This window comes from Hippoglossus hippoglossus, chromosome 7 (assembly GCF_009819705.1).
Source record: "Hippoglossus hippoglossus isolate fHipHip1 chromosome 7, fHipHip1.pri, whole genome shotgun sequence".
Lineage (NCBI taxonomy): Eukaryota > Metazoa > Chordata > Actinopteri > Pleuronectiformes > Pleuronectidae > Hippoglossus > Hippoglossus hippoglossus.
Window position 1 is genome coordinate 5,162,445 of NC_047157.1, and position 19,209 is coordinate 5,181,653.

Here is a 19,209-nt window from a genome sequence, read left to right on the forward strand (position 1 = left end):
AGTACATCCGTCTGTCTGTCCGTCTGTCTACGCACACTTATGACACGAATGATGCGTTCACGGTATCAGAATTAATGTGTGTATTTTTTCTTTGTAGGAGCTCAGAACAAAATGTTCTCAGATGCCACATGGAAAACCAAATTGACGCAGATGGCAAATCTCTCAGCGACTGTGAATATCTATATTTGATGTATGCGACTTATGGTAGTAAAACGATGACGCGTGTGTGGTTTACTGTGTTTTGTGATTTCTAAAACACATCAAACGCCATGTGAAGCTGACAGAAGCGAGTCCGGTTTAAACATTTGGATTTTTGACTGACTGACGGCGGCGGCACGCAGGGCACGTGAAGGCAGCACCTCGGTCTCCGTGTGACAGCGGACGGGTGAGCCACAATGTCGTACATGGGACGAGCGCTGTGTAAATAAACAGGACCGTGCGATGGAAGCGTGGATTCGTTTTGTGTGAGAGACGTGAGGAAAGTGTGTTCGGTGAAGCTAACTAGCGCTGCACACAGCCACTGGCAGCTAACTGCTAACTTGTTGAACACTTGTTAGCAAACTAGCCCCCGCGCTAGCTTAGAGCTAGTTTACGCTCCGGAGTTAGTTGAAGTCTGCGTGTGTCAGCTACTTTGCCATGGAACCGTGTTGTCCTGTGTCCTGCTGCTCCTGAGTCCGTCTGTGTCCACTTCTGTCTTCGGGCGGAACGGGTCGTAGTCCCCACCTGCACGCGGGCTGCACACTGTTCGTAGAGTTTACGGTGGAAACTGTGGCTCTACCCAGCCGGGTGAGGAGGCGCCATGGGGACGCGGTGGTCGCGAAGCGGCAGCAGCTTGTCGCCGCTCCTGGAGAGACCGAGCTCTGGGCAGCGGGGAGAGGACAGGGGCTCCGACGATGACTCTCTGGACGGGCTCGACCGGCGGGAGGACATAGCCCAGTTCCCGTACGTGGAGTTCACCGGGAAGGACAGCATAACGTGTCCGACCTGTCAGGGCACCGGACGAATCCCGTCAGGTGAGTGAGTGGAGACCATGGAAGCAGCAAAGGTTATTTTGAGTTCCAGTTAGGACCCCGGGCTGACCCCGGGCCTCCGTTTGACAGAGTTGGCATGTCTTATTACCGGAAGCACATGATATTCGGACCAAAGGAGTCAAACATTCTTAACATGTAGTAAAATGAATACTGCCCTTCTGCTTGGGACCCCTGCCACCCATCAAGGACCCTTGGGGGGGTCCCTGAACCCCACTTTGAGAACCCCTGTCTGTAACAATGAGTGAAACACATTTAAATACTAAATATATAGTCTCTCCAGTGAGTCTTTGGTGTACAGTTTGTTTGGTGAGCCCACGCTCTCTCGGTTTGATTATGTGCCATCAGTTTGTACAGTAAATAGCACAAAGGTTTACCGTCCCCTTCATGCTTCAGTTCATGTTTAATGTGCCGGTGTGTTATTTAAACTGGTGCAGTGGCAAAGAGCTGTGTAAGCAGTGTGACTTGATGAAACACACACTCGTGCACACGCATTGTGAGTGGAAACACCTGACCTGTTATCTCTCTCCTGATAGATCAAGTCAATGAGCTGGTTGCATTGATCCCGTACAGTGACCAGAGACTGCAGCCCCAAAGAACGTAAGTAGCAAGTAACACAGTGGTAAGAACAAGTAATGGAACACTTTTATTTAATCTGCAATTATGTTTAATTTTCCTTCAAAATGTGGTCAGATCTTCATCTGAGTTAAAAACACAATCTCTAATCGAATCAAACTAATAACACACATTGTGTTGTTGTTTTCAACGTTTAATGCATCTGCTGCATGATCATTCAAAGAGTTAAGGTCAATATGTGAACCCCTGAGCTAATTACATAAAAATAACTAACTGTAGTCAGTAGTTAATAAATCTGGAGTCTAGTCAATGAAACAAGATTGTGAACTGTGTGTGTTAGAGCTACTTCAAATTATATGAACAAACATCACATTTAGAATTGTCTGCTCACAAGAAACATCTGCCAATGTGAACCATACCTCCTAAAAGAGAGATCTCAGAAGAGCCAATCGAGGCATGAAGAGTTTAGTTGTCAGTCAGACAAATTCTCTATAAATGAGAAAGGCACTCTGTAGAGCACACACCTCCACCAAGGCCCAACAGTCCTCTGATAAAACCATATACATTCTCTAGATCCTGGTTTGTATTTGGATCTGCCCCAAATTGCTCACAATCATTAATATCAGTCCCCATAATATGCCTGATTTATTTTTATTTGGATCAAGATCAATGTGTTGTTCTCTGAGAAATCAAGTAAAAAGTTGAAAAAATGTCCTATCTTGCAATGCTTAAATCCTAGATCTTCCCAATGATCTGGCTCCCCACCAAAATGTAATATTTCTTTCTTGGCTAATGACCCACCCCTTTACAAGATTTTGTGGAAATTGAGTGAGTCGTTTTGCGTGATCCTGCCGCAGATGAAAACATAACCTCCTTGGCTGAGGTAATTAAAGAAAGAATAGCCCAGGCAGCCAAGACTACTCCAAACACACTACATAGACTTTCAATGAGGTGAAAAAAAGAGTACGAGTTTAAGGCTTAAAGGAATACGTTTACCATGTCAGGGAGCATGGTGTCCAGGACGGGACACCACAGAGGAAACTGCTGCCCTAAATTTGCCAAAGTTTGTATTGTGCCACTCTACATCAGGATGTCATGTTGACTCATGAAACTAAGGTTGAATTGTTTGGGTAGAACAGGCAGCAATATGTACTGTGTGATATAAAGAGGGAGCGGCATGCCAACATGAAAACATCATCCTAAAGGTCAAGTTGGTTGAAGGGAGGATCAGGATTTGTTGGCGCGTAGGGCTGAGACTGGTGTCGATATGCTGTTCACAAAAGCATGTGATTTCCGCAGGAGAATTCATACATTATATCCTGCATCCTACATGTTCGACTCAGGTTCCCCCCCTCACCTGAATGCTGCGGAAATGTTCCTAGTGTTGTGAACACATCTGACTCGGACAATCTCCTGCTGTGTTCCCAATATGTGAAAGGCCAAGTCCGAAAAATGTCCAGACATCGTAAGAATCTGTCTTGGATGATGCTGCTCTTTAGGACAGTAGACGCATTGTATTTGTCTTCGCTATGAAGATCAGATCACATTTTGTGTCCAGTTAGTTCAGAAAAGCAGGACATTTCACAGATTCACTTTTCTCTACATCGTACGTATATCTCTTTCTTGGTGCTGAATCTCTCACTATATTTCCTTTTGTTGTAGGAAGCTGTACGTGGTCTTGTCAGTCGTGCTGTGTCTCCTGGCATCTTCGCTGGTCGCCTTCTTCCTCTTCCCTCGCTTGGTGGTCGTGGTGGATGATGGGATACGCTCAGTGACTGTTCAATTCGACCACACCAATAAGAAGGTCCTGATGAACATGACGGTAGGTTTTCTCTTCATCCTGCAGCAGCTCACCACAGTGTAACACATACGCTGAATTAAACTCAACTCACAAAAAAATTGTATTTGTGTGGTGGAAGAAACAAATTAGGATTAGAGTTTCCTTTCCTTCCTTTATTATCCCTTTTCAAATCATTAGTCAAAATGATCAGCAGCTACTTTGATGATTTCAAGATAAAATGCCAAAAACACTCTGTAGCATCACATTTGCAAATTTGTGGCTTTTCTCTGTCGTGTGATATTAAAATTAATGTTAGGTTTTGGGCTGTTGTTCCGATTTATATAAGATAATTAAACATGCAACCTCAGAGTTTGGGAAATTAGATAAATTACAATTTTAACTTATTATTATTATTAGCAGAAATAAATGCAGGTAATTAGTAGTAATTGCTATTTTGTCTGCTATATTTTCTCTACTGTCACAATTTTGTCATGTGTTCAAGCTTGCACAGATCAGTACTTTTATAAATGTTTTTGAAAAGGAACGTGTTGCTCAAATGTAGAACAATCTCAAGGTGACACAACCAGTGAGAGAAAATCTCATTCAAGCTCTTCTCTTTCTGTGAGTTTTGCCTCATTAGTCCAACTCTTATAACATCCATCAGATGACATCTATACCACTTGAGGGTCTTGGGGGAGCTGGAGCCAATCCCAGCTGATAGTGGGCGCCAGCGTATCACAGGGCCAACACACGGAGACCAACAACCTTTCATACTCATATTTACACCTACGGTCAAATCTAGGGTCTAACAAAACAATTCAATCTGCATTTTTCTGCACCGTAGGATGAAGCTAGAGAAAACCAACACAGACACAAGGATTCAAACTTTCTTCTTGTGAGGCAATAGTGCTAACAGCCGCATTACCGTGCCACCCTAACACTTTTACATTAGTCTTAATTAACCAGAACAATCAAATAAAATCCATTGCAGCACCTCTGCAAGATGTTTCCTTTGTGAAGCAGATAGATAGATGGATGGATGGATGGATGGATGGATGGATGGATGGATGGATGTTTATTGCCAGTTGCACAGGTACAAGACGGGTTAATTCAAATTCTTGTCTGTGGCACACAGTCAGAACTATTAACAAATACACAAATTATAAAAAGTATAAAATAAAAATATCAAATAAATACATAAAATGCCTACGCAGTTCTGAATCAGTACGCTAAAAGAGGTTGAGGTCATTGGAATTAGTGAGGTGTGTATGTTTAGTGAGGTATTAAATGTCCATGTTGTGAGAGGGGGTGTGGTGTTTCATTTTGAACAAACAGTGGCAGGTTACAAAAGCATGTCGCACAATAGTATTTCTCTTGTATTTCACTGTGCACTCTGTTTTTCTCAGAGCACACTGAACTTCAGCAACCCAAACTTCTTCTCGGTGCTGGTGCAGAGCGTGAGCTGCCAAGTCCTCTACATGAAAACAGTGATTGGACTACAGCAGCTAGACAACGCCACCACCATCCTGCCACTGGGTCAGCGTCAGGTACGGGAAGATGTACACATTCACTTCACATTGTCATACAGTAGCTTTGATATCTCTTGAAAATTTGTCTTCTTAGTAAATGTTGTCTGTATATTATCACCAGAGCTTCTGTGACATTAGGGCGCCCTGTTACAGAGTATGCTAACAAAAGAGTCATATTTCAAACAGGTTGTAGGTGTGTCTGCTACAGGATGTCCTGTCTGTTTTGATTAACAAGCTCCCAGAACAAACTGTCCCTACATTGTTGCTCTATTAAAAACACACCAGTGAGCTCCATGTTGCACTGACTGCTATGATGTTGTGTGTTCTTTCATTGTGATGAACTTACACACTGCAGCTTACTGTCATTCCTGCACAGATCTCCTTCTGTTCGAGTAGCATTTGTTTAAAACTACAGTTCTCAGCTATACTTTAGGAAATTAGTCAGCCATGATGAGTCGTTTGTAGACTTGCATCGTCAGTTAGAACCAGTTTATATGGAGTTGAAGAAGCTGGGAATAATAGCATGACACATCTTGGTTTTACTATTTCCATGAACTTTGCTGACCATAACAATATTATTTAAAAAGCTCTTATATGCTGATCTTCAGGGGTGCATTTATCAACATGCACATGTAATGGAATGTGTAGAGTTTGTAAGAGTTAAAGCATTATCTCATTCCAGTATCTTGCTGCGTATAGAATATCTGTGTCTGTCATTAAGTGACCTCTCCCTGCCCCGGATTTGAGCTTTGCTGTTGTGTAACTTCTCAATCTCCTGCAGGTAAACTACACTGTCAGTGTGGAGATTGGAAGCAGCACACCCTATGTCTAGTAAGTGTTGATTCTCCAACTAATCCCAACAATTTATTGGTGTCATGTAGTTTGGACGCCAGGTCAATCTGTAGCAGAGTTGTTGTGTTTTTAAACAAAAACATAGTATGTGGATGTAGAGTGAATTATCATTGATCCTTCTTTGATTTAGTCAACTGAAGTCCCCAGTATGGCTCAAGCTCCAGAAACACAGGATCCTACATTACCCATAATGCAGCTCAATAGCATCTTGAGTTAGACCGTCCCTCCTAAACGCCCACACACACACACACATAACGTCCACACCTACAGTTGTAACACAGCTTTTCCTACATTATACAGTTGTAGTCTTCGATGCAAAGTGAGATGAACCACTGAAGACATATTACAAGTCTTCCACAAGTAAACAGACTGTGATGTTTAAAAGCTTTAAACCTCAAACTAACACATGAAGAGATTTTCTGCATAAACATAGAAGCCACATGTAAATTACACAAAGAGAAAATGAGTGGAGTAATGTTTTTACATGACAGTGATTCAGGTATTCTGTTCATCTGCTGAAGAGTTAGTTTGCAGGGCTGCCCAAACATCAGCAGCACAATTTAACAACATAAAACCTTTTCTGCTTTTCAGTGCCTTCTGCACCATGCCCAGCATCAAGGTCCACAACATCGTCATATTTGTGCAGTAAGTCCCTTTTGACTTTGAGAAAATGCTTTTATCTCTTATTTCTTTTTGTCCTGTTCCTTCTGTTGTGTTTTAACTTTCATAATCACATGTCTGGAACAAGTATCCAGATACAAACTACAATCTTAAACTTCCTGAACTGTTTTGTTTATTTTGTTCATTTCAGTGTTATCCAAAACAATTTTACAACACAAACAATCCACTAGTACACGTACACACATTCCATGAACTTAGCAGGAAGAAGAATGAAGCGGAGTAGAAGCAGAAAGTATCATGCAACAGAAACACTAATGAGTAAATGTACTTGTACTGGTGCACCATCATAACCATTTCATATCTGCCTACAGAAAAGAGGTAGTTGAGAAGTTAACTCGGACAGCAGTGTTATCACATCATGCTGCTTCCTTTAATATTGACTTGCTATAATTCTGTCTCTGCAGTTCAGACAAATCATAAGTAATAGACTGGAGCTGCAGCTGCTGTTTCCCCTGCTGATAATTAGGAGAGCTGTGGGAGAGCTTGACTTGACATGTCTTTAGTCTGTAGGTACAGTGATGTACCTGCAGGCAGCATCGTGTGCAGCCGCTGGCTCTTTACTCTTCTGTCCTCTCGCCTTGTTTTCAGAACGACGGTGAAAACCTCATACATGGTGCGAACATCCCAGAACAGCCTGGAGGCCTATCGCTACATAGACTGCGGTTCCAACACCACACACCACCTGAAAGCCAAGCACCTTGGGCATCTCTCCTCCTCAGCTGCCACATCCTTCAGCGCCCCCATGCTGTGAGTGGAGCAGCCCTGCACTGATCCTTTCTCCGGAGGTGTTGGTGTAAACTGCAGGATGGGAAACCACAAACAGCAGAAATACTGCACGATGCTTTCTACTATGCCCACCCAGAGCCGGTAACACAAAGCTGCTGTTAACTTGCGCCACTGAATGATGAAGCTGTTTCCTTGAAAACACGAGTGTGTCAAGAGAATGTTTTGTGAAATATTTTTCTGACTGCACATTTGTTTTCATCGAACAGCCCCTAGGCAACAGACGTGTGGTATTGTTGTGGTTGTTGTTATTCCAGCCTCCATGACCTTTTTCCCTTACAAGGTCAGTATGGCTTTAAATTGTGGAGATGGGATATTTCCTACCACCACAAACTTATCTGGTTTTTATGAGTGTTAATGGAGCTAATGATTGCCTGGACTCTTGTGTGAAATAGAGGTTTATGAAAAGGGCAGTTTCGCCCTTTCTAATGCGTCAATAGAATGAGTCACATGTTCTAGGAAGAAAATGGAATGCGTCATTGCCAACAAGCGCTCTGTGGCCCTGGACAAATGTCAGAGAAAGCCTTTCTCTATTAAAAGGAATAGCCAACATTCCCAGCTGACAGTGAAGGGCCACAGCTTTAATGGACCCTCAGGGTTTTGTCCGTCTGCTGCTGTAACACAGGGAGAGAACCTTCACCGTCGCTTGGATGACTTTTGGTGCCGTAACACTGTGTCGAGCAAAGGCTGCGGACTTTTCTTTAAAAAAAGGAGAGGAGGAGCTGAGCTGCTGCTTCTGTTTTGGATTCCATGCAAGGGATCATTTAGCGAGTGTCTGCACCTTAAAAATGGAACATACTCTTACTCTCACATGTTGTCTATTTGTTGTTATTTAACTGTTTCTGCGGGTTGAAATTGAACATTTTCGGTTTTTAAAGTTAAATGATGAAGTTATATCTCAGTGCCCTGTCAGCTCCATGTCTAAGCACAATGATTTTTAGATTCAGGGTCAGGATGAGGAATACTGTTCTCAGGCTAGATTTAATTTCAGGTGTGAGTGAGGCTCATGTAAATTTACGATCCTGGTGAAGCTACAGAAAGAACAATTTGAACACTTTGAATATATAATCGCACCAACGAACCTCATCTGCATATAGTGTCCTCTGCCCCACGGCCTTAACAGCCCAGTAACCAGCATGTTGACATCATGGCTGACGGTGCGTGTGTGTGTGTGTGTATTGTTGGATCTGTCTGACCCTAAAACATTTACACTGTTATGTCCTTGTTGTATATCTGTTTGTTTTTCACACTTCAAATATTGACTTTCAGAGCAGCTGCTTGATAGAGGTTAATTAAAACACTTCTGCTACAGTATCGTCTCTTGTCACAGGGCTCATGTCACCGTGGAAACGGAATGACTGAGAAATAGGGATTGGATTTTTTGGATTTTTCTTTTTAAGTGACTATTTGTACATTTATGAATGATTTTACAAGGGGTTTTAAAAATGTGCTTGATTGTAGTTTGAAAAAGATATTAAAGGGAATTGTGAATTAATAAAATGAATAATCAACCCTAGTGTTTTAGGATTCTTATTTTGTTTTTGTGTTTTTGTCAACCACCACAACAGGAAATGAATCAGCAGATGCACTGATCAATGATCATTTCAGTAATTTCTCTAACAACAATGGCAAACTGTCAATGTTTCGTAAATGGAGGATTTACTGCTTTTCTCTGTTTAATTTAATCGTAAACGGAATATATTTGCATTCTGGACTAAACAAGACATTTAAAGAAACCGAAACTTTTATTATTCTTCTGTGTCAGTGAGATCCAGTGGCCCCGGGTCATGATTTCTCAAGAATGCTTTAAGGGAATTTCTTCAAATTTAACCTTCTTTCAAGATGATCTGATTAGAATTTGGTGGTGAAAGGTGGAGGTCACTCTTTAAAACGTTTGGCAACAGCTTAGAACCACCTAGAGAGAATTTGTTCAAATTTGGTACAAACTTTCACTTCAACTCAAAGATGAACAAAGTTGTAAAGAAGTTTGATTACATCTGGCACAAACATTATCTTGCACTCAAGGATGACCTGAGGAGAATTTGTAGGTCACTGTGAGCGCACAAAATCTTTTGCCTTGTGAAACCATTATCTTAAGAACACTTCTTAGACTCACAGATTAGTTGATTAGAATTGGCTGCTTAAAGGTCAAAGGTCATGGTGGCCTCAAACTATCTCTAACATATCTCGAGGTGTCCTTTAGGGAATGTCTTCAGATTTTGACCACTTTGACTCAAAGAAGAACTGTCAGTGACCTCATATGATTAAAAAATGTGTGTAGACTAAATTGGGTGGTGGAGGCATATAAGCATCACAGCATGTAAACCCTTCTGAAAAGTTAAGCAGGGAGAACATAATCAGTAGATTTATCAATTAGTATAATAATCGTCATACGATCATCAGGCCAAAATAACCACAGACCCAAAAGCACTTCAGGTACCACATCATTTCAGTTTATTTCTATTCTTCATTGTTTTTGCATACAAAATAGCATAATTATACTTTTCAAACCAAACGTTTTCCTTTGTATGTCTCATACACTGTCCTATAGCTGCATGTGAAAATATATTACTACATAATATAGAGATCAACAAGAAAACAGACCACAATATATTAACGCTGTAATACAAGTAGTGTTTTTCTACCAAACGAGGCAACACACTAAATAAACGCATAGTAAAAATACATGAAGCAATAAGTACAAAAATATAGCTGGATAAAACGCTTATTAATACAAGAGTGCTTTGTCTTTGGTTAAGTACACTTTGTCTTTCGGCCACTGTCTGTCTAACACACTGTATATGTGAATCATTTTGTGAGATTCTAAAACAGATTCAGGTTATTGATGTGAAGCAGTGAATGAACACAGAGCGTGTCATGGCGTCGGCGTGCTTCAACACTGTACGTCCTTTCTCGTCAAGCTTGATCCCCGTTACACATGCGTTTCTTTAAAAGTGGACGTAACAAAACCTTGAAACCCAACGTATTCACCTGAAGGCCCTCGTCCCTCGCACACAACCTCGTTTAGACCTCACGTTCCTGTTTACTTTCATTAGAGAGTTACCGTTGGTCTCTCGCTCGCTCCGATTATAGAGTATATATGTGAGAGGGAAAAAAAAACCCAAACATGATTGTCCATTATGCAATGATCGATTAAGTGTGGGGCGGGGGTGTGGTTGAAGGCAGGAGTGGCTGTAGAGTGTGCTGTACATATGTATGAACATCTCATGATATAGAAACTAAATTACACCCTCAGGCCTTTGGTCACTTTTATTAAAACAATACAAAATATAAACACCTGCTGTTTCTCTGAAAGGCAGTTATCAGGTCTAAGTGTTGAACCTCTGTGTTGCCCTCAACACACCTCAGTCGTAACACACAAACACACACACACACACACACACACACACACACACAGAGGCTGCTATGTGTCATTAAGGCTGCTTGAATCACTTCTATCAAAAGCTGTATTTAACCAACATTTACCAGGAGCCTGTATCATGAAGCAAGTCTCAGTCAGTTATTCTTTTACAAATCCACTGCTGCACATATTGTAAATTGCACAATCACGCAGTACTATTACAATTCTTATCTAATTTATTCCACTTTGTTTCTATTCTTATTTTTATTTTCCACTCCATATTTCCCCCCTACGCTGCTATTTCCTTGTGCAGCTTTAATCAATAAACAAACATCTTATCTTATCTTACTTGGTTTCAGTGAGACTGGTTCAGTTAACTCTCACTTTAATGAATCAGCTTTGAGCGTTCTCTAAATAAGCCAGTCACATGTACAGCCAAGTTAATATTGGACAAGTTAGTGGCACACAATCAGCCACTAAACGATAAAATATATTCATAAACTGAATAAGAAGCTGATATACAGGCCTGTTCAAATGTGACTGGCATGTCCACCATGGTCAGAAGTCGACAATGACTATGGAAAATAGATTGATTATCTTTTAGTTTCCTACAGTAAAATCGTGGTACAATTTAAATCTGTTGAAGATAGAACTAAAAACAGTTTTTAATGATAGATAACATGTCTGACCACAAATGTTACAGTTATAATGGTGAGAAGAGTTAACTTTGTTAGTCTGTTGGTGTTTATTTTAATGCTGAAGAACACTTGCTCCTCAGATAAGCTCTGGAGGAGCATCATTGTTTCTTACTTATTCACAACGTCTAAGGAGCATGAATCCTGCTCCTCCTGGTAAAAGTGAGCCAGCGTCGTGAAACCAGAAAACACCAGACATCAACTGATCTGTCGTCATGATACAGGTCCCTGTCAGATGCGGATGGTTTTTACTATTACTGAAATTCCCTCATCATTGGAGGAGTTGTAACACTACACACTATGGCTTTGATAGAACACTGTTTCATTGTGGGGGGGTTTCGCATCCAATAATACTTTACAATAGCTGCTTTCAGACATGCACTGTACTCCGGATAATCTCCTGACATTCTCTGGAGGGGCTCTATGTGAAAACGCAAATGTCCGAGTCAGAGGCTCCGGACCTTCTCCCCAGTAATAACTCCAGAGAATGAACCCATGTGAGCTGTGTGGGCTGTTTAGTCGCAGACAAAGTGGCAAAGTAACAAATGAAAAACCATCAGTTGGGATCATGGACTAAGATTTCCGATTGCCTTCTGAACATATTTACACGGAACAATAAGAAAGTCTTTGTCACGTCATCACCTGATGGACAAAGATTAGCGTCACGGCCTGAAACTGAGAGAACACGAGCACTGACACTGTCAGTGTCCAGTAAAACTCCCTGTTAACACTGTCCCTGCTTGTCTGCTCCGTGTCTCCTTTCCTGTCTTTGTCTACCGCCGCGGCGACAACATGACCTTGTTGATAAAGTTGACGATGGCCAAGGCGGGTTGTTCAGGGTCCAGCTCGGCAAACACGTGACAGACGTTCTCTGCCACGCTGCCGGGCTTCTTCGCCACGAAACCAAACACCCTGAGAGGGGAAGGAGAAAGAAGAAGTGAGGCGACAAGTTTCATAGTATCGCAGGAAGTGACAGGGAGGTACGCTACAGTATTTTGTTTGTCTAGCAAGATACTGTCTGTTTGTAGCAGCCTACACAGTGAACCACAGTGGACAAAGTAGTGTTATGTAACGTGGAGGCCATGTTGAATGTTTTCATTATTAAATCTTATTTGCTGGAATGATTCTTAGCAAGGCTCACACACAATCTGATGCCATGCACAGGCTTTAATATCCATGACTTCTCAGGCAGGGGTGAACCCATCACCCTTTTTTCAGACACAGACAAACATGCAGACACTTTCCTCGAGGCACCAAACACAATCAGAGCACTTACTTAACAGAGGTGTTGTCTGAGTTAGTCCACCTAAAGCCGAGAGAGAGAGAGAGAAACCGGACTCAGACATACACACACAGGCAAGAGCCGCCGGTCAAGCCGCTGCAGCTGACATGCTCACAAACACGATGACTTGACGTCTCTCATGCACGCTTGCACATATTCATGGGCAAAACAAATGCCCTCACGAAACTCATGCAAAGGCTCATAGCAACGAATCCAGTGAACAGTCTGGAGAGCAATGAATGATTGACTGGGTTGATGGGGATATTTTAGGTTAGTTATGGTTACAACTGCAGCAACGGGAATCAAACAGGCCGCAGGTTTCTCACCTCCTGTCTTTAGGGTCGACGCTGCTGAAGGTGACGCTGTTCACTGGGTAATGTCTCCTGAAGAAAACCCTAGAGGGAGTAAGATGCATTGCATGTAGAATGAAATGTAAGAAAGCTTTTTAAGGGCTAACTCAGCCATTGCAAAACAATAATATGAATGGTACAGCGTCCATCATCATAGTGTTTCCTTGATAGCAATCCACTGTAAATTACTGTGATGACTTCTTTTTCAGAAAACTGGGCTCTTACACCGATGAATGAAGTATGATATTAGATATGTGGATATTGTCTTAGAAAGAGTAAAAATAGTCAAATAAATAATTATATCACTTTGTTAAGTATTGATCCAAGGGGAAGTCTCTTACCTGCGCTGGCTGTCAGTGAGCGTGATGCCCTGCGACGTCACCTTAAACTGTACAACAGTGGCAGCAGGACGCGGGTTACGACCCAGTGTAGCATCCGTTGCCTTGGCGATGGCCTGGGGGCCGGTCAGAGACTCAGTTTCCACTGAGTTCAGGTAGATGACGTTACAGGCTGAGGATAAGAGAGAGGTGAGCGTGTTGACCAATGACCAGCAGTCTGGCAGCTGCGTGTGAGCATATAGGGCCAGGACTTTTAAGTTAAATTCACAAAATGTCTTGTATGTTAGAGTGATTCACTGCAGAATTATTGTTACCTTCATTTAATCTTTTTCCATAATTTCATTTGTAGTAAATTTAGTAGAGATGGTAGGTGCACTCATGTTGTATATGTGCAGTAGATGCTCAATACGCTACTTGAGCGACCATAGTAACATGACATGGATGGAGACACTCACCTGCTCCTTGTTTCAGCAGGTCAGCAGCCGTGCTGACGTTACTCACCGGCTGAACCTCCTGCACCTCTCCTATCAGATCTGACAACATGCAGATACATCAAATCAGCTAAAGAAGAATAAAGTGCATTCGCTGTAAAGATGAACTCAGATTGTCATAAGGGCATCAGGAAATTATTATAGTCACATTTACCTACTTACTACAAACAAATAATGAATCAGTAATGAAACTGCTCATTAGTTGCAGTTCTTTTTCCTCCTTTTTTCCACCTACCTTTCTCTGGGATCTTCAGAGCACATGGCAAAGAGATGGGTGTGATGGAGTGTTGGCAGACCAGCGCAGACAGACTCCCTGTGAACCACAGATAACACTGTATAAACATATTTCTCTCTCCTGTGCCTACATTAAATCTGACTTACACTCTAGTTACTCTATTTATCCTGTTTACATTGTACATATTATTGCTATTTTTATGTCTTTATGATTATAATGCATGTTTATATCATCTGCACTTTTTTACAGATGCTTTGACAGTATTGAGTTTTTCACTCTTACTGCTGCAATATGACAAATTTCACTGATGCGGAACTAAGACCTATCTTACCTCACCTCTTTTTCTTTTCTTTTCTTTAATATTCTTAGTTTTCCTGAAACGCAGTCATAAAAGGTTTCCCTGAAGCTGGGGCAGGTCAACTTACCAAAGTAGGGCTCATTCTGACATCCTTTAATCTTGACTCCTCGAGGGCCTGTCTCTATGAGGAAGTGTCTGACCAGCTGCTCCAGCGGGTCGCTCACTGGAACAGGAGAGATTCACTGTTAACAAGCTGCAAATATCATCATCTACCAAGGACAAACTGCAACTGGTGAAAGAGTAATACTAATAAACATGTGAATATGATAAACAGTGAATTTTACCCTTGCTGCTTTGGTTGACATTGGCAGGAGGTGTAGCCACCTTCAGGGCCAAACCATAGGCCCCCTGGAAGGAGTTACTGTCCCTGATCAAGAAGGCTCCTGGCTCTCTCTCCTTCAGAGCTGCGATTGCTACAGCCAAGCACAAGCAAACATAATAGGTGATGTTATCTTCTGTAATTATCAATATTTCAGACTTTTTGTTAAGGTTAGGAGAAAGTACATAAAGTACACTTCAACCTTTCAGACCTACCTTGCTCTCTGGAGATACCAGGCTTGTACCAGAACCTCGAACTATCCTGGACAAACTTCACACTGACCCTGTTTGCATTCTCAGGCTCCACAGAGGCCACTCCTTCATTGTCGGCTGAAGGGGGTGCTATTTCTCCCACGGTGGGAGAGAACGTGACATGGTGCTGATGCTGGGTGGTGCTGGCAGCGGAGGGAGGCATGTGGCCAACGGCTGGCCTCAGAGTCCCTGCCCCATCAGAAGGTGAACCTGCCTGGGCGGTTGGATGGCGCTTCTCTGGCAAAGGTGGTTGGGGGTGAGGAAGGGGGATGGAGATGGTGGAGTAGTTGAAGTAGGAGGAAGGGTGAAGCTGTGGGGAGTGAGCGGAGTAGCAGTGCCTCTTGTTGGTATCCAGAGCGGCACCGTGCTCCATGGCCGGGTAGTGGTGATGCGTGGGTCCGTGCTGCTGGATGTGGTTCGGGTGTTGAGGATCAGGCCCACTCAACATCAGCCTCCTACCCAGCGTGGCGAATCCGGGAACTGGGGTGTCGGAGACAGGGGAACCTTCCATGCTGCTGGATGCAGGCTGGGGGGATGATGATTGATGAGTGTTGGTCGGTTTTGGGGCGTCTGGGTGAGATTCTCTGCCTGGAGATGATCCGTTGACCTCGGCTGGGGTTGGTCCGGCAGAGCCATTGGCTTGGGTCTGGCTCTGAGGCAGAGACACCGCTTGTGCCGGAGTGGAGGGCAGAGCAGCAGCCTCTGAAGGGTGAAGGGTCTGCAGTTGGAGAGGGCCGGGTTGGGGGGGTGTGTCTTGTGCAGGTGAAGCATGAACAGGGGATGAAGGAGTCTGACAGTGTCCCTGGTTTGATGTGGACGGTGTCACAGAGTCAAAGGAAGAAGCTGAAGGCACATCTGGACTACAGTGCTGCTGGTGGGGAGTCATAGGGGATGGGTTTATTTGTGCTGTGCAGTGGTTGTGGGGGTCTGTTTGTGTGGGTGTGTTTGTGTGTGACTGCGTGTCTTTGGTAGATGACGGCTCTGTGCTACTTTTTTGGCTTTCCAGGGATTCCTGAACGACATTATCAGCTCCGTAGCGTCTGACCTGGGGCTGAGAAGCCTCGTAGTCACTGCTGATGATGTCTGTGGTCCGGATCTCATACTCCCTCCCTCCTGGACTGGGGCTTTAACAGACAGACATGAGGATTACTGACATTTCTAGACATTTTTACTCCAACCAACTTCCTGAATCTTTATAATCATGAACTAATTAGGAGTTCTTGGTTTGGGCCATATGCTAAAATCAAACTGTTGAATAATGACAGCATGCAGGTGTGTGTGTAGAAGAACAGCCAGCTGCAAAATAGAATAGAAAATCCCCTATTTGGGATTGTTTTGGATTTATATTGCCCCAAAAATCAGCCAAAACAAACAACCAGCGATGGACTTGATAACCGATAGACTATGGCCCAATCCCATTTCACTCCTTGGCCCTAGCCCTTAGCCCTTCGCCTTCGTTTTGCAAGTTCACGTGTAGGGGTAGGCTGTCCTAATACCTGTCGGGACGGAGGGGCAGGGCTTTATAGCCTTTGAAACTGAGATTTTTCACACCCTCACTTCAAGCGTAGGGGTACCCAGAATGCCTTGCAAATCACCGGCAAGCTGTGAGAGAGACCCATACATGTAGTTTTTTCGACGTTAATAAGGATTTTAAAATTACGATAATGATTGTAATATCTTAGTTAAATATAATTTCAATGTATTATGTTCTTTTTTTTTTTTTTACAACAACCTTAAAAAAAGAGATTGCGAGTGCGCTAGCATGAGCATGCTAGCGATCCTTTTTCATGCATTATAATCCCGTATTTTCACATAATTTCATGTTGCATCCCCACACACACACGATGCACTTAATTGAACCCGCTATAGATGTTATTTGGATAGTATAGGTTTGACACTTTAGTAACTGCAATCAATAGCATTGGTTTATTTAAGATCTCAACAATGTCATATTAATGACATCCCTGGCAAAACTACATCTTGTCTGTTAACATCGACGACTACTGATGACGTGTCGGGTTTTCACAATGACTACTGATAATGTAACAGCTTCTTAAAGTGCTGTCCCAATTCGTAGGGGAAGATTTCAACCACTACCCCTTGTGACTCCGTTTCAAGGGACAAGATAACCCTTGAAAACAAGGGGTAGGGGTAGGGCCAAGGGGTGGAATGGAATTGGGCCTAAATATTCGCCCATTTGTACAACCCTAGTATCTCCAACCCTAACTTATGTTGCCTTATGTTAAAAGTCAAATTACCTTTCCACTGTGCGCAGAGGGCTGCTGGTGTGGACGGGAGTGGACGGTCCGGACATGTCAGATGGCGTAGAGCAGGCAGCGTGAACTTCTCTGTGGCCTTCTCTCTGGCCCCTTCTAAAGGACCCGTGGGTAATGTGGTCCCTCCAGCCCACACTCTCACCAGAGCTACGAAGGCCATCTGAGAAAGGACAAGAACAATGGGTGACATTGACAAAAGTTGACACATGTTCCTAGTATCAGCTGAGGCTGGCGACTGGTGAGAGAAGACAGTTTGTGGGTCATGTGTTAAGAATCTGTCTAGGTAAGCAAAAATGTTCTCTGGATGCTATTGTTGATTGTGGATAATTTATCAACTCCTGTTTCCAATCACAAAAAAAACACATTTCTGAGTGTCTGTGTTTTAATGTGACTCACCAGTGTGTGAGTCAGAGCTGTATGACTGCTGTGAGTCTGGATGGTGATGGTTGTGGCTATGCTCTGCTGGCCCGTTGCTATGGATGCAGGGCCCTGTCATGGAAGAAGCTGGAGGCAGCGGGGATGTGGACTCAGACTGGTATCCCGAGGCATAGCCCCTGCTTTCAGATGGTGAGGGCTGGTAAGGCGAGCAGGGGCACACCTGCCGGGGTGTTTGGTAACCGCTGCTGCTGCTGCTGTACTTCAGATCCAGGTGAGAATGAGCGTGAGACCTCGACGCCTCTGGATACGCAGGGTGACCCGATGGCAAAGGGTCAAATGTGAAGGCCGGCAGATCGTGACCCTGTGGGCCATAGGAGGCTACAGTGGCTCTCCTATGCCAATATTCAGCCTCTCTGTCCCTCTCCCACTGCAGCTCAGCCTCCCTGTCTCGCTCCCAGTGGAGGGACAGCTCTCTGCCTCGTCTGGGTCCAGTATCCCTCTCCCAGTGGAGCTCTGACCCTCTGGGTAACTCTGTCTCCCTGGCTCTCCTCAGCCCCACCTCCCTGTGCTGAAGCTCTGCCTCTCTGTCCCAGTGGAAGCTGTCACCTCTGTCCAGCCTGAGGCTGTGATAGTCTTCTCGCCTGATAGCGCAGTCTCTGCATGGGCAGCCAGGGGGTGGAAGACCATCCAACAGCATGATATCATGGTAGTTAGGGCTGGTGGAGGATTTGGGGAGGTGTGCATGGTGGTGGCTGTGAGGTGGGGGAGGGTGATGGTAGGGACCGTAGTCGTCTTCTCGACAGCAAAGGTGACCCGGGGCAGACAGAGGGTGGTGAAGTGGGGGGTTGTGAGGGTGGGGGGTAAGGTCTGGTGATGGGTATGGGCAGATATGTCTGGATGAAGGGGCCTCTGAGCAGGACCGGTGCAGGTAGTGAGGGCTGCTCTGGCGGTCCCACACCAAATCTGGAGGGGGGAGGGACTGGTGGGAGTGGGGGCTGTAGTGCTGGCACAGATCCATGTGTGACGGAGGAGCAGCTGGGTTCGGGCTGGCAGAAGGGGTCGCCCCGTGGTGCCCATTGGTGCCAGGAGCACGATCGAGGCAGTAACCGTTAGGCATGAGGAGAGTACGGTCACAGCCAGGCTCAGCACAGCGCTGGGACCGGTACCCATCTCGGCAGGAACATGACCGACTGAGCCCCAGCGTCCCAGTTCGTTCAGAGGGCAGGGAATCTCCATCATCCAAGATGGCAGTCTCTCGCTCCCCATCCCGGTTTCCCTCTATTCCTCCAAGAAGACGTGCAAGGTCCTCTCGCTCTTGTCTGGTCGGAGGCGGCGGACGAACAGGCTCCTCCTGGCAGTCAGGATGGACAGATGGTTGGTTCAAATGGATGGAATGGCCTGAGAGGGCGGGGTCAGAACCTTGACTGATGAGATGATCAGGTCTATCGTCAGGAAGACCCGCTCCTGGGCTGCTGCCATTGGTCGAGGTGAGAGAACCAGAGCTTGGCCCTCGACGTTTCTTTATCTGAGCGTAGAGACTGCCATCTAGAGGACCTCTGGTGTGGGCAATATCTGAGACAAAAATTAAAAAGACACCAGATCAGGTCTAAGAACTCATCAGCTATGCAAAAAGCATTTTTCGATTT

General features: G+C 44.2%; 2 protein-coding genes across 7 annotated transcripts in view; one reads left to right on the forward strand and one right to left on the reverse strand.

The window, feature by feature from the left end:
* The first annotated feature begins 64 nt into the window (after nucleotides 1-64).
* On the forward strand, nucleotides 65-8,741 carry tmem106c (transmembrane protein 106C). The gene is made up of 7 exons (XM_034591828.1): nucleotides 65-1,013; nucleotides 1,565-1,628; nucleotides 3,267-3,426; nucleotides 4,791-4,931; nucleotides 5,695-5,744; nucleotides 6,357-6,410; nucleotides 7,035-8,741. The coding sequence occupies exons 1-7, from the start codon at nucleotides 800-802 to the stop codon at nucleotides 7,195-7,197; spliced, it is 846 nt and encodes a 281-aa protein (XP_034447719.1). The 5' UTR covers nucleotides 65-799; the 3' UTR covers nucleotides 7,198-8,741.
* Nucleotides 8,742-11,594: 2,853 nt separating this feature from the next.
* The window catches only part of tns2a (tensin 2a), a 53,750-nt gene continuing 46,135 nt past the window's right edge, over nucleotides 11,595-19,209 (reverse strand). For 4 of the 6 annotated variants that reach the window (XM_034591826.1, XM_034591823.1, XM_034591821.1 and 1 more), the window contains 11 exons: nucleotides 17,582-19,135; nucleotides 17,168-17,345; nucleotides 14,874-16,033; nucleotides 14,624-14,752; nucleotides 14,407-14,502; nucleotides 13,982-14,059; nucleotides 13,711-13,788; nucleotides 13,259-13,427; nucleotides 12,894-12,962; nucleotides 12,562-12,591; nucleotides 11,595-12,197 (listed from right to left, as the gene is read on the reverse strand). In XM_034591826.1, the coding sequence (XP_034447717.1) occupies nucleotides 12,059-12,197; nucleotides 12,562-12,591; nucleotides 12,894-12,962; nucleotides 13,259-13,427; nucleotides 13,711-13,788; nucleotides 13,982-14,059; nucleotides 14,407-14,502; nucleotides 14,624-14,752; nucleotides 14,874-16,033; nucleotides 17,168-17,345; nucleotides 17,582-19,135 (3,680 nt within the window). In that variant the 3' untranslated portion in view covers nucleotides 11,595-12,058. The remainder of the gene's footprint in view (nucleotides 12,198-12,561; nucleotides 12,592-12,893; nucleotides 12,963-13,258; nucleotides 13,428-13,710; nucleotides 13,789-13,981; nucleotides 14,060-14,406; nucleotides 14,503-14,623; nucleotides 14,753-14,873; nucleotides 16,034-17,167; nucleotides 17,346-17,581; nucleotides 19,136-19,209) is intronic. The other 2 variants (XR_004614557.1, XM_034591822.1) reach the window with 2 other exon arrangements.

Coding starts and splice junctions, on each gene's coding strand:
- tmem106c (XM_034591828.1), top strand. CDS start 800: ATGGGGACGCGGTGGTCGCGAAGCGGCAGCAGCTTGTCGCCGCTCCTG. Junction 1,629..3,266: donor AGACTGCAGCCCCAAAGAAC/GTAAGTAGCAAG, acceptor CTTTTGTTGTAG/GAAGCTGTACGTGGTCTTGT. Junction 6,411..7,034: donor AACATCGTCATATTTGTGCA/GTAAGTCCCTTT, acceptor CCTTGTTTTCAG/AACGACGGTGAAAACCTCAT.